The 13,835-nt window shown below is 41.4% G+C and overlaps 1 protein-coding gene across 1 annotated transcript; it reads right to left on the reverse strand.

Annotated features, from left to right (window-relative positions):
* Positions 1-3,384: 3,384 nt before the first annotated feature.
* Positions 3,385-12,386, reverse strand: ALDOB (aldolase B, fructose-bisphosphate). Its single transcript, XM_006886891.1, has 8 exons — positions 12,275-12,386; positions 11,719-11,930; positions 10,594-10,648; positions 9,572-9,732; positions 7,423-7,506; positions 5,644-5,818; positions 5,039-5,238; positions 3,385-3,480 (listed from the first exon to the last, which is right to left on the reverse strand). Exons 1-8 carry the CDS (start codon positions 12,384-12,386, stop codon positions 3,385-3,387), a joined length of 1,095 nt encoding a protein of 364 aa, XP_006886953.1.
* Positions 12,387-13,835: the final 1,449 nt, after the last annotated feature.

A 13,835-nucleotide genomic window follows, 5' to 3' on the forward strand; every position in this document is an offset into this window, starting at 1 on the left:
AACAAGTTCATCCTGTAGAGGGTGAAGACAGGCTGTTCCTTGAAAACAAGGATTCTGAAGCTTCATCTGACACACTTTGGACATGTTGCAAGGTGGGATCAGTCCTTGGAGAGGGACGTCATGCTTGGGAGGGTGGAGGGACAGTGCAGGAGAGGAAGATCCTCGAGATGGATTGATTTCAGTCACTGGGGTAATGGGGATAGGTGTATCAGAGACAATAAGATTGGCAAGGGGTAGAGCAGGGTTTAGGGCTATTATAGGGTCACTGTGAGTCTCAAGTGACTCAATGGCACGTAACAACAATATGCATGTATGTGTGTGTATATACATGTGTGTGTATTTAAGGAGCTTTGGTGGCCTAGTGGTATTTGCATTGTTCAAATCCACCAGATGTTCCACAGGAAGAAGATGGAATATCTCCACCCATGCAATTTACAGCCTCTGAAAAACTGTTGGAGGGTCGGCTATTGGAGTAGGTTCTGACTGAGTAGCACCTAACAAAAAATTTCTAACATATCAATGTTGTAGATCATATCTGTGTATCTATATAGATATGTCCCCTCTACTTCTATAGACTGGAAAGTTCCAGGTCTATAGGTCAAACCTCAGTAAAGAGACATTTATGAACCCTATTAAGTTCAAATCATCAGCAAACAGAGTCTTAGCCTACTGGATTACACAATATTTGTCTTTGCTTCAGAAGATAAAAATCTATAGCTTTCAATATTGATTGAATTTCATTAGCAAGAAGACAAAAATCCTCACTTCTGTACCAATAAGCAACATCATGATAGATGGAGAAAAGGTTGAAATTGCCAATTATTTCATCTTACTTTGACCCACCACCAATGTCCTTGGTATCAGCAACTAGAGGATCAGGAGACACATTGCATTGGGAAAGTCTGCTGTCGGACCTCTCCAAAGTGCTAAAAAGCAATGGTATCAGCTTGAAGACTAAGGTGTGTCTCATTCGGGCCAGGGTTTTTCAACTACTTGCTATGCATCTGAGAGCTCAACAATGAATAAGGATGACAGAAAAAGAGTTGATGCCTTTGAGTTGTACTATCTGAGAAGAGCACTGAACGTCCCATGGACTTCCAAAAGAATGAACAGATAGATCTTGGAGAATGTCCCAGTGAGAGTGCTCCTTGGAGGCAAAGGTGATAAAGCTTCGTCTCACATACTTTGGGCATGTTACTAGGAGAGGCTATTTCTTGGAAAGGAAATGATGCTTGTAAAGGTAGAGAGTGGTCAAAGAGGGAAAGATCCAGATGGATTGACACAGCCCCTGTAACTCTGGGCTCAAGTATGTCAGAGATTGGATGGCACAGTATAGGACAGGGTTCAGATCTGTTGTTCATTTGATTGCTAAATCATACTCGATGGCACGTAACAACAACAGTAACTTTATTTCTCCACCTCTTCCTTCCATTCTTCTCTTCCTTCAGAGGAAAAAAGAAATTCCTTTGTTTTATTCTTCTCAGCATTTAATATTTCATTTTGTGGACTTAGCTCTTATTAATTGCACTTTCAAGGTATTTTTCACTCCCACTGGCATAAAAATTGTTTTTGTGCTGCAATCTCAAAGACACAGTTCAAACCCACCACCTGCCCTTGAAGAGCATAATGACAATCTCCTGTGCGATTAACTGCCTCTGAAAACCTGCTGGAGGGTCAGCTATGGGTTGGTTCCGACTCAACAGTACACAATAGCACTAAGGCAGCTTCCGAGCAATCTCTGCCTTTCTGTGATCCTCTGTTGACCACCTCCTCCCTTTCTGTGCCCCTGTTGAACTGACTAAGCTCTTCTTCCCTATTCTCAGTTACTTTTACATCTCTTCTTGTTGTGTACTGTTCAGTTGGAACTGACTCATAGCTGATCCTGTAGTGGGTTTTCTGAGGTATTTAACCACATGGGAGGAGATTGCCCATCCCTCTCCTGAGGGATGGTGGATTCGAACCACATTCTTTCGGGATTACAGCACAGTTTGCTTAGTATACAGATCCTAAAGCTGCCCTGCTAACGCAGAAATGTCTCTTTATTACTTTCAGTGCCTAGTACCTGGTTTTATTTTGGGTAAGTATCCAATAACTACTCGGATAAATCTGACAAAGTACGCAAGACTAGGACATCAGTAATATATTCACTCTTGATAGATGTTAATATAGTTAATAGAAGTTTGGTGTCTGTAGACTCCCAACTAGTCTTTACATTCCTCTGAGTAGAAGAAATTATTGAGGGTAAAATCACAAAGGCAACTATAGTCCTTTAATCCAGAAAATGTATTAGTTGATACCAAACAGTACTATTTAAATTTTCACCCCTTACCCCAAAATCCTCTGCCATTGAATTGATTCCACCTCGCAGATAGTGTGTTTGAACTGTCAGTCCTTCAGATGGCAGCTCGACTAAACACTCCACCAGGGCTCCTTTCTCACCCCTAGTGAAACATAATTCAGCCTCGACTAATAGATATAAATTAAATACCTTAGCTTTGATTATAATAAACTCATACTCAACCAGTGAGAATTGCACCACTTGTAGAGAAATGTTGCAAACCACACTGATTCTTCTTTATTATGCTCCACATATCTCTCATAATCATGCTATGTTTTAGCTTGTTTCATATTATGGGTGGTTTTAATAGTAAAATATTCTTAAGTTGAAATATTAATTGGTAGTTCTCAAATTTGACTGAGCACTGGGATCACCAAAAAGGCCTTAACAAACCCTAATATTTTGAAGAAATTAGCTATCTAGAGTCTTTGATTTAACTGAGCTGGAATGTGGCCTAAACATCTGGGTCTTAAAAATGTTGCCACGTAATTGCAGTGAGTAGCCAATGATAAGGAACTGGACCATTAATGTCAGTCATATCTAGTGCAGGAAACAATAATGAACTATCCTGAGCCCTTTGAAAAAAAAGCAGAAAAATAAAACCTGATACCAACTAATGGCATATGAAATATTTCCTATTTCAGTTACAGCTCTCTGTATCATCTTTTACTCCCAAGACTTTTAATAAGATATTCTACTCTGTAGTCAGCTTTTGAGATGTTTTACTTGGTGGTTGTCATGTGCATGGAGAACTGATTTTGTTTTAAAATCTGTTCTTGTCTTTTAATGCATACTCTGGGCAGTGGGGAGCTAGAAGTGTCACAAAGACGAGTTACATGAAACTTTTGTGCTTTTATATTTGAAGAATTTATTTTTTTTCTTGTATAGAATACATAAATGTGTCTCCAGTCGCTCTGATCTAAATTTGTCTCATTTTCAGAGTCAGTGGAAAGGTACTTGGTTTTGGGTTTTGGGTTTGTTTTTTTTTTCCAGCCTTCTGACCAGGCCATCTAGAAGAGCTAGAACAAGGCTGGCCACCACAAGTCCTAGTAGGTATAGCAGGCAGTGAAGAGTGACTGACTGGAAGCACCTCCGGAGGAACCTGTGTGGACATACTGTCCCTTGGCTGCTTGGCAGTTAGCCTGAAAAGTAAGGGAGAAAGAGAAGATAGATTCAGCCCAAGCTTTGTTCTTGACACTCTTCGCTTTTCATGCAATATCCCCTTGTTCTTTTTAAACAGGTACTTCTTGGTTTATATATAACTTCTGTACAAACATAACCAAGTGTTCTAGAATTTCCATTCTTCTCAATGTCATACCCATAATTTTTTATGATCCATACAGTCAAATGCCTTTGCATGGTCAGTAAAACACAGGTAAACAACTTTTTTATAATGTCTTCCTTCAACCAAATTCCTTCTCTAAAATTGCATGCTTCTTCTATGACCTTGACAGCTTTTTGAGCCTCCCTGGGTCCCTTCTGTCCTTTTTTTGCCTCATTGCCAAACTTGTGACTACACTAACCTCTAAGTGAAATGGCACTAACACTAAAATTCCATATTCTTCAATTTCTGCATTAAATTTTTACTCACAATTCTCCTATTTCCTGTTCAGGTTTATCTGACTCTTTCTGCATGCTTTAAGTAACTGTTAGGAAAATTCAGGAATTCATCTCAGCTGCAACTTCCCTTGTGCCTGGCAAGGATGCCTGTCTATAGCATTTTGTCAGTTTCTCAGGTGACTCCTTCAGCAGCTTCTCAATCCTCTCCCAGTGTAAGGTTGAAATCTGCACATCTTTGTATTCCTCAGATTCCCGTCATTCACTGTAATAAGGGTTGAACTGCTGCATCTCCTCACCTCTACAGCATTCATTCCCAATGAATTCTTTCTTTTTTCCTTCCCTCCTTTCTAAGACCAACTCTAATAAATCTATTTGATAGTTTTATGAACTGTCATTTTTAGTCTTTTAAGCCCTTATCCCTCCCATTATGTCCACTTTCCTCACCTTTATTTACTCTTTGTTTTTATATTGAAACATGTCAAGTTTATTTCAAAGCTCTAAGCTCTCTAATGACAAAGATTATATCTGTGTTTACCCCATAGTTTGGTGGATAGCAGGTTTTCAGAAAGTAATGCTTTATAATTGAATACAATCTTTTCTTTTTTTACTTATTTATCCTGTTAACCTTTTGGGTTATTTCCTGACAGTCTTCTTTTTTCTTATCCCTCTTGAAACTGTTGAGACCCATGGAGATGCTTGTAAACACGAATCTCAGCAATCTTTTCTCAGCCTTCATTTTTAATCTCTCCACAGAAAATTCCTTAAACTTTTTTCTGTTTCTCCCTAAAATCTTTGATTTATCCTCTCATATTATTACTGTTTTTCTCAGAGGATTCTCTTAGTCTCAAAAAATGGTATCACAGGTTCACTCCTTAATATTTTCCTCCTACCACATCTTTGTTCGAATTGTCCCTTAATCTACTGTTATCAACTATTCCCTCAATGTGGATAACTCAAAACTCTCTCTTGCCCTAATATTTCCTCTGTGTTCTAATGTTAGTTCTTATTTTCAAATACCCTGTAGAGTCTGTCTGAAAATACTTTTATGACTAGAAAAAAAAATCACTGGATCCCTATGTGGGAGATTTAGTTTGTGTTAACTTAACCAGGCTCATAAGAGATAGTAGCATGGCATCTCACCAGGGCCCGCTTCATAAAGGCATCCTGGGTGGCCTTCTTGTTGGCAGCTTTTCCACCCCAAGCAGCAAGTGCGCTGGCCTGCAGTGCCCGTCCATAGGAGAAGCTTAGTTTCCAGGGCTTTGGTAGAGGGCAAAGGTTGATAGCATTGAGGTTGAGAGTCGCATCCTCTTCACTCATGCCCCCAGACAAGAAGCAGATGCCTAGAAGGAAAGAAGTAATTTCATTCAACTAGTCTTAGCTCATTTACCCAGCCTGAGAAAGCGAGTAATGAATCAAAACCAACAGTCTTGTCTCAGTCTCTTTTTTCACTTGATATGCAAGGTGTTCTTGATCAGGAAAGTGAGTTTGCTTTTGCTGGAGATAGTTGAGCTGAGAAAAGAAGGACTGTCATGAACAAGGAGGGCAGTCATAGTTTGTGGAAATGGATCTGTATGCATTTGGATGCACTTAGGACAGCCTATCACTGAGTGAGGGGGCAGTGTCGACAGTCTGTCAGATGGTCTACTTCATGGACAGAAGCTGGATCCCGGAGAAAAAGGTGCTTGTGGCACGCCTTCAAAAGGTAAGAACTGGTACTTAAGCCTGGAGAAGGCTGGTGGCCTTACCAGGGACAGCTGCAGGGACGGTGCGGTGGAGGGCTGTGACGGTGGCCATAGCCACTTGCTCTGGGGTATACTTCTTAGTGCAGGCGTGTCCAGCAGTCACCATGTTTGGCTTAAGCAGGGTGCCCTCCAGGTAAACATGATGGTCATTCAAGGCCTTGTACACGGCAGCCAGGACCTAAGTCAGGCACAAGAGGTTCAAACAACTGAAATTTAGAGCTAATCATTGAGTCCCATTACTTTAGCATTCCTACACTACAAGGATGCCCAGATAGTGTTGTTTAGCCAGTGTTTCCCAACTAGTCATGAGACTTCAGCAGGCAGAGCAGTAGAAACCATGACCATTGAGCACGGCCATGCTGGATCATCCCTGCCATCCCTGTGCTAGCTGCCTTATTGCGTGGGCTTGTTGGCGTGGCCCTACTTCCTAAAGACTCTCCCCTTCTTTCCTTTCACTCCCTTTGGCTAATTCCACCTCTTTTTTTTTAATAGTCTATAAAATTTTTAATTTTTTTTTACTTTTTTAAAGTTTTTAGAATTCATATACATTGTATTTGATACATTCCTTCATTCACATTGTATTTCATATGATCATTCCCATATACTGTGTCTTAGAAAATTAATCACCATTGATGTATGTCCACTATTAATCCATCTTTTTCAGAGAGATTCCATTGCCTCTTTCCTAGCTCCTCCATTCCAATCCTCTGCCCACCAAACACTGCACCCCCATGACTTTTCCTTCCCCACCCTAAGCCCTCCTGCCCTCTCCAAAGATAAATGATGTCTTTGGACATTTATACACAGTTTACTAGCTATCCTTCAATTTTCACAATAATGATCTTATGCAGTATTTGTCCTTATGAGGCTGAGTTATTTCACTCAGCATAATGCACTCTTGCCTGTCCTAGGTTTTACAGTATTTTTTAAATTGTTTCTCCTTAGTACTGGATAGTATTCCATCATGTGAAAGTCCAACAGTTTCTCAATCCATTAATTTGATAGATATTTGGGCTGTTCCCATGTTCTTGCTATTGTGAATAACGCTGCTGTGAACATCAGTGTGCAATCTCCACTTGTGTCTCAGTTCTATTTTCCTTGGGATATATTCCTAGCAGTGGAATATCTAGGTCATATGGGATTTCCAGATTAATCTTTTTTAGGAAACACTAAACTGCCTTCCACAGTGGCATCTCATCCACTTCCTTGTGAGATTTCACAGGTTTCATTGGGAAGGTCTAACCTAGCTTCCACTCTGCACCCCACAGAGATGCCATTAAAAAACATACGGTTTAGAGACAGAGTACGTTAAGAGATCATTTTAGCCCTTCTACATTTGCAAGGAAGAAATCAGGTCAAGCTACTTTCTGATTTGTTATTCACAGTATATAAGAAGAACCACTCTGGTTTTGGCATTCTGGGCAAATTCAGAAAATCTGATGTAAGCGAACTACTTTATAATTTTTCTTCATGTGAACTTAAGATCTTATTTTAAAACTTTATAGCTTACTATAATGAAACTAAGATCCAGAAAGTAATGTGACTCACCTAAATCCCTACAAGCCAAGTTTTAGTACAGGGGAAAAAAAATTCTATTCTTAATCCATAAGCAGTATATCATGTACCAGAAAAGCACAGATTTAGAAATGCTTTCTTAATTCCTCAATGCTACATAATAACTCTTAACTTGAAGAATATGCCTGATATAGACTAATCAAAACAGCTTCGACTTAGAAACAAGGCTTTTCAACTAGACTTTTGGTCTTTCCATTCAAGACTTACCTTCTCGGTAACATACTGGCAGTGCTCCAGGTCATGACTTCCATCAGGAATGACCTCTGGTTCAACAATGGGTACCAACCCATTCTGAAAAAGACAAAAAGGAGGGGAGGGCAAAGTAAAGCTGTGTTCGCTATTAGCCTTTCCTTTGCAGAAAAGTTTGCAATCACAATTCATAGAAAATGACGTCTTTGTGGAGAAATGTTCCATAGGTGACCCAAAAGTGGTGGGGGAAAAATTGGTGGGCTGTCCAGTGAGCATTTGCGGGTTAGAGGAAACAAACAAACAAAAAAAAAAAAACAAACCAAAAACAGAAAAATATGAGGCAAGAACAGTTATTTAAAAAATGAAATTAAAGGGAATAAAGCTTAATATCCTATATCACCGTATTTTACTCTAAAGACTACTCCAGTTACCCAGAACCTCACTTAAATCACTAAGATTCTCCCTTGTGTGAGCTGATTAAGATTTTTGAGCAGTGCTCATACACAAACTCTTACAACTGGATCAATAGGCAACATCATGTTAGATGGAGAAAAGATTGAAGTTGCCAAAGATTTCATTTTACTCAGATGCAACACTATGGTAGAAGCAGTCAGGAAATCAGAACATGGGTTGCTGTTAAGAAAATCTTCTGTCAAGAACTTCACCAAAGTGTAAACAAGCAAGGATGTCAGTTTAAGGATGTCTAAGGTGTGTCTGAGACGAGCCAGGTTATCTTCAACTGCTTCCTATGCATCTGAAAGTCGGGCAATTAATAAGGAATGCTGAAGACTTTATGTCTTTGGACCACAGTGTTGGCAAAGAGTATTCTATATACTGTGGGTTGCTAAAAGAACAAACAAATCTGTCCTGAAGGAAAGTGCAACCAGGGTGCTCCTTAGAGGTAAAGATGGAGAAGCTTGGTTTCAGATACTTTGAGGCGAGATACAGGAGGGACGAGTGCTTGGGATAAAACATGCTGGGAAAGGAAGAGGGTCAGAGAAAGAAAGGAAGACTCTCAGATGAGATGTTCCAATGACTTGAACAGTGAGCTGGAACATGGCAGAGTCAGTAGGACATCCCAGGATGGGGCAAGTTTTCCAGTCTATTGTTCATAGGGTTGCTACGAGTCTTACATCTTAAATCTAACAACAAAAATATATTTCTAATTGGACATCTCAGATTACCACAATCCCAGTAACCTCTCTGTAGTTAACACAGAAGAACATGAGATTTCACTGGATTCCCAGACTTTTCAGCACATCTTGAAAACCTCTGGCCTTAAATCACTGTCCTCTTAGAAAGTGTTTGCTAGTGGCAAGAAGCTGCACTGCAATCCTAGAGGTGCAAGGTTCGAAACCATCAGATGCTCTGCTGGAGAAGGAGGGGCAGTCTCCTCCAGTACCAGTCAGATCTGATTTGATGGTACACACACACAAAATAATAAAAATTTTTTTAAAAAAGTGTTTGGATTGGGACTAGATCAGAACTGTCCTTCGGCTGGGGGTTTGCAAGGATCATGTCTGGGACTTTGTGGAACCTAGCAATGCAACAGTCCTGATCTCAAGGACCTGATTGCTTTCAACACTCAGCTTCATAATGATTTGACTGTTGACTTTGAACTTTTGCTCATGGCTTTTTGCAACTCCTCTGGCTTGTGTGACCATGGCTTTTCCTATCCTACCTGACTAAAGCAAAACGAATGAAAAATGCCATCAGGATACAATGGAGAAGTAAGAGGAGGACTTATGTGGGATGACAGTAAAATCACAAAGAAAGACTGCGAAGGAAATATGCCAGTCCAGCACAGATACTGCTGAGCTGACTGATATGGAGACTCCATATGCATCAGAGTAGAACTGTTCTTTCTAGGGTTTTAATGGTTGGTGGTGAGGACCCTCTGTGTGGATTCAAACCACTAACTTCCATTAGAAGCCAAGTACTTAACTATATACATCATCTAGGAACTCCAATGGCACCTTACTGGTGGTTCGAATCCCCAGTGGTTCCTGGGAGAAAGATGGGCAATCTTTTCCTATGGGATTTACAGCTCCAAAAAAAAAAAAAACTGCTGGAAGGTCAGTTCTGCCTCAATGACAATGAATTTTGAGAGACTCCAAAGAAAAGCACTAGTCTGCAGGTGTTTTAGCCCAAGGGGAAGTCAGAGCACCTGCTGGCAGATGCTGGCGTAGCGGGCCAGGGCATTGGCATTCTCCTGGATTGCGAGATTGGATGGACACTGGTCATCAATTCTCAGCACAGCACGCCACTTCCCAAAGTCAGCACCATCCTTCTTGTACTGTGCACAGCGCTCAGAGAGGCCATCAAGCCCTGCAAGTGACAAAAGAAAGAAAAGCTCCTCTGAGGCCTGTCCCTGCTTCATCTGGCCTCTGCTGTGGTGAAGGCTCTCTCATAACTTCCTGCAGAGCGTGAACATGGAAAACATCCAAGCCAATAAATATTGCTCGTAATACTGGGCCAGGAGACCTGGATGGAATAAACACGCCTTTGCGGTACATAAGTAGAACAGGGGAAACTAGTATTTTTCTTTTCTTTGTGCTTTCCTTGTTCTAAGCATGATTCTAGGCATTTTTTTATACCTCATCTCTTAATTATCATAACAATCGAAACAGTTAATATTACACTCATTTTACAGGTATGTAAAACAAGATTTTGAGCAATTAAGTAACTTTACTAGATGTATATGGTTAAAGGGTGATAAAGTTGGCATTAAAATTCTATTTAACTAACACAGATTGTATTAACAGTGGTCATCATGATCAGTGAAGTATTCTACAAAATGGTTTAAGTTGTAAATGATAGAACTAGGATTCAAACCCATGTATTTCTGAACTCAATGCCTGGGATATTTCCTTTCCACTGCTGCTGGATTTTTCTCTAGAAATAATAGTGTTAGGAACAGCACATACTCTTTGAGCAAGTATGATGATACACTCTTCTTGTACTTTATCTAATTTATTGCACATGAATAACTGCATCCTGTTTTTCAGGTAAGAGAGCTGAGACACAGAGCGCCCAAATGGTTCCTGAAAGCTACACACATCTAGCATCACCAGGTGTTTATATGGCTCTAAAGCTGGAGTAAAATCACATTTTGTTTTCCCTTCCTCACGTTGCTCCCTTCATTTCTAGCATCTGTGGACATGACTTAAACACAAGCAGTATCCTTACCTTGAATAGTGGTTTCTTTGTTTGTTCCTGCAAGGGGAGCAGCTCCTTGGTCTAACTGAAAACAAATCGTTCACAAGCAATTAGTACATGTTAGATGTCAAATGAAACAGGCAGAGCTCGTGGTGCTGAGAGTTCTCATCTTTCACAAAACCAGTAATTGAAATGAAGCTGAAGTTACCTTGAATAAACAGTATAAGAGGCTCAACCCAGAGAATATGCAAACTCTGGTTTAGAGCTTAGACTGTAAGCAGCTGTACTTTGGACAGAACCTGGGATGCAAGCACAGAATAAGAGCAGCATTCTTTGGGACGTTTATTCATTTACTCAAGAGATAGTTACTGAGCTGCTGCACATACCAGACTCTGGGCTGTTACAAGGAGCTCTGGTGACGAGTTGCACTGCTAGCCAAAAGGCTGAGCTCCTTCAGCAGTTCAAATCCACCAGCAGCACAGCAGGAGAAAGATAGACCATCTCACCTCATTGAGATTTACATAATCAGAACTTGATAGGGAGTTCTGCTCTATCGTTCAGGGTCACTATGTGCGGATGGAAGTGAATTTGAGTTTTCTGACTTGTATTTCATTACAAGATGTCCAGACAGTAATGCTGCAGATCCTTAACAATGGTGCTAAGAGTTTCAAAGTCTTGGTTTAAACCGGCTGCCCCTTTCACTGACCATGTCACCTCTAGGAGCTTGATATTTTCATCTCATCTCTACAGTAAGGTCAATAATTGAGCCTGCTTCCTGAGTACTTGGCATTATGTGCATGCACCAAATCTGAATGTTCACTTTTGAGACATCTGTATTGTAGCAGCAGTTATGTGCTGAAGTTTATGTAGTTTTAGCTGCAAGGTAGAACTGTGCTTTAATAATACTAGCTATTTTTAATTAAATGATTATGTGGCAGGACCTATTTGTAAAACTTATTTAGTCCATACAAGGAAGCTGTACATTGAGTAGTAGTATTACCGCTTTAGAAATGAGGAAAGTGAGATGCTGAGAGATTACTTGACTGAAAGGAGAGGATAGAGAAGAGAAGCATGAAGGCGCTCAGATGACAAGGGTTGGGCCTTGCCCGCCAGCGTGCCCCGAGCTTGCTGGAGGGCGGCGCCTGAAGTATTCACCTTGATCCCCACCACGATGCCCTTTTCCTTCAGGATGGTTCTGAACAGCTTTCCCTGGCTGTCCTTCTGATAGAGGGTCTCGTGGAAGAGAATCACACCCCCGATGCTCTGGTTGACGGAGTTGTCCACGGTGAAGAGGATTTCTCGGAACTGCCGGCGGTTCTCCTCCGTGTTCTCCACCTTGATCCTCTGCAGGCGGTTTCCCATGGTGCCTGAGGTGAGTGGTTCAAAGACAGTACAAGGTCAAGTGGGGTTTTCCGTTCTCCCGCCTCCATACTACTCATTGACCCCCACCATTGGACCAAACAAAACTTTTTTTTGGTTTTTTTTAATCACAGAAGGTGAACTTCCCTCCCTCCATTCCCCGACTCAGATTAACAAAGCTTCTGCCTCTTTCTGCTGTTCCTGGGTGGAAAAGCCTTAGTTTCTGCCTGGCTGCTGGGTGGGAAATGCCCAGCGTGGAGGCATCCATGGTGGAGGTAATTACCACATTGCTTTTGCTAAGGGTGGAGACAGAGGATCCTTGTTGTGTGTTGTGACTGTGTTTTACACTCACCTACAGACTCATCTGCAGCCAGGATCCCCTTGCCATTTACAACAATGCGCTGGGCAATTTCTGAGAGCTCCTTCTTCTGCTCTGGGGTGAGGGCTGGGAATCGGTGGGCCATGATGACAGGTCTGGAAAAGAACGCAGGCAAGTTGTGCACAGAACCCTGAGTGGCCCACAGAGGCCTGTACTCGGATGGATTCACTACCCCACATGGCTGGAACCTACAGGCAAAGCATGTGGCCTCCTCTGACACTTCCGGCCCATTACCAGGGTCTGATCGGTACCTAAGGCCAGCTTTGCCTGCCCTTCCCCCTCAACACACACGTATAACCCAGTAATTATAATTAGCCTGATTGATGAAGACAGGAGGCCTAATGTTCACAGTGAGGCTAAACGGAATGGACCGCTGGGATCACTGAGCCTGACATCAAGCAAGCTAATTAGTAACTGACTTGAATTTGGTAAATAATGGTAGTTGCTGTAAATTACTCCCTCTCTAGTCTTTGAATTCTTGGTGCCATCAGATGTTCTGAAGGTTCTAAAGCCAGGATAGTGAGGCACTGGCCTCTATGGCTGTCCCTTCACTTGTCTGTTAGCTTCTAGCCTCTCCAGATTACCCCCTAGGTACTGAGCTTGAGAGCAGAAGCCCACATTTGGCCTTGAAGTTACATCTCTTCAGCTTTGAATGAGAGGGCCGCCTATGAGACCACGTTGTAGAGACCCCATAGACCAGAGGAGAGGCATCGCAGTCTTTCTGCGTAACTCTTTTCAGGAGCAGACTACTTCATACTTCTCTCGTGGAACAGCTGGCCTGTTAAAACTGCTGTGAGTTAAAATCTGACAGCAGTGACTTTTTTTTTTTTTTAAGGAAACCATGTGGCATAGAATGAAGAAGGTTTTGTGGGTTGTTTTTTTTTTTACCTCAGTGCCTTGAGTTGGGAAGAATTGTTCCTTGACTTGTGAGGGTGCTGAAACTAATATCATGATCTAGTACTTCACAGCTATGTCGCTTCCACAAGGCTCAAATCTCCTGAGCAGGGTCCTTTCTGAATGAGATCATTGACCCTGATGACCTGGCCACTTTGACTTAGTATGAAAAATACTGGCTTGTAGGTCTTTGGCTTAGTATTTAAAAAAAACCACTAGCTTAGAGAGCTTTCACTTTAGATGTTGGAAAGAAAGAATATTATACAGGTTGGGTTATCAAGGGAAAACGTGTAGTGAAGACCATCTTGCGTAGCCCCATGGCCGCTTCTCACCACCTCTTTCCAATTACTCGTGTACATATTTGCAGTACTTCCAAGAAGCCCAGTGACAATCAAGCTATCATTTGACCCACTTGGAAACCTAGTTAGGCAGGTTATATTATCAATAACTTAGACACAAGCTAAGACTTAGAGAAATTCATTGACTTGCCTATGGTCCAAGCTAGAATAAGGCAAAATCTACCCCTTCATTTCAAATCCTTTCTTCACATTTTCTGAATCCTTTCAAGGTGGGTACTTAGTATCTGAGGGTACTTAGTACTTAGTCGATGGCTACTGGAGTCATTAATGAGAAGATATAA

This window comes from Elephantulus edwardii, unplaced genomic scaffold (assembly GCF_000299155.1).
Source record: "Elephantulus edwardii isolate Elephantulus edwardi_28Jun2011 unplaced genomic scaffold, EleEdw1.0 scaffold00052, whole genome shotgun sequence".
NCBI classification, from domain to species: Eukaryota; Metazoa; Chordata; class Mammalia; order Macroscelidea; family Macroscelididae; genus Elephantulus; species Elephantulus edwardii.

Coding starts and splice junctions, on each gene's coding strand:
- ALDOB (XM_006886891.1), bottom strand. CDS start 12,386: ATGGCCCACCGATTCCCAGCCCTCACCCCAGAGCAGAAGAAGGAGCTC. Junction 9,733..10,593: donor CAAAGAAACCACTATTCAAG/GTAAGGATACTG, acceptor TGTCACTTGCAG/GGCTTGATGGCCTCTCTGAG. Junction 5,239..5,643: donor CGTCCCTGCAGCTGTCCCTG/GTAAGGCCACCA, acceptor CTTTCCTTCTAG/GCATCTGCTTCTTGTCTGGG.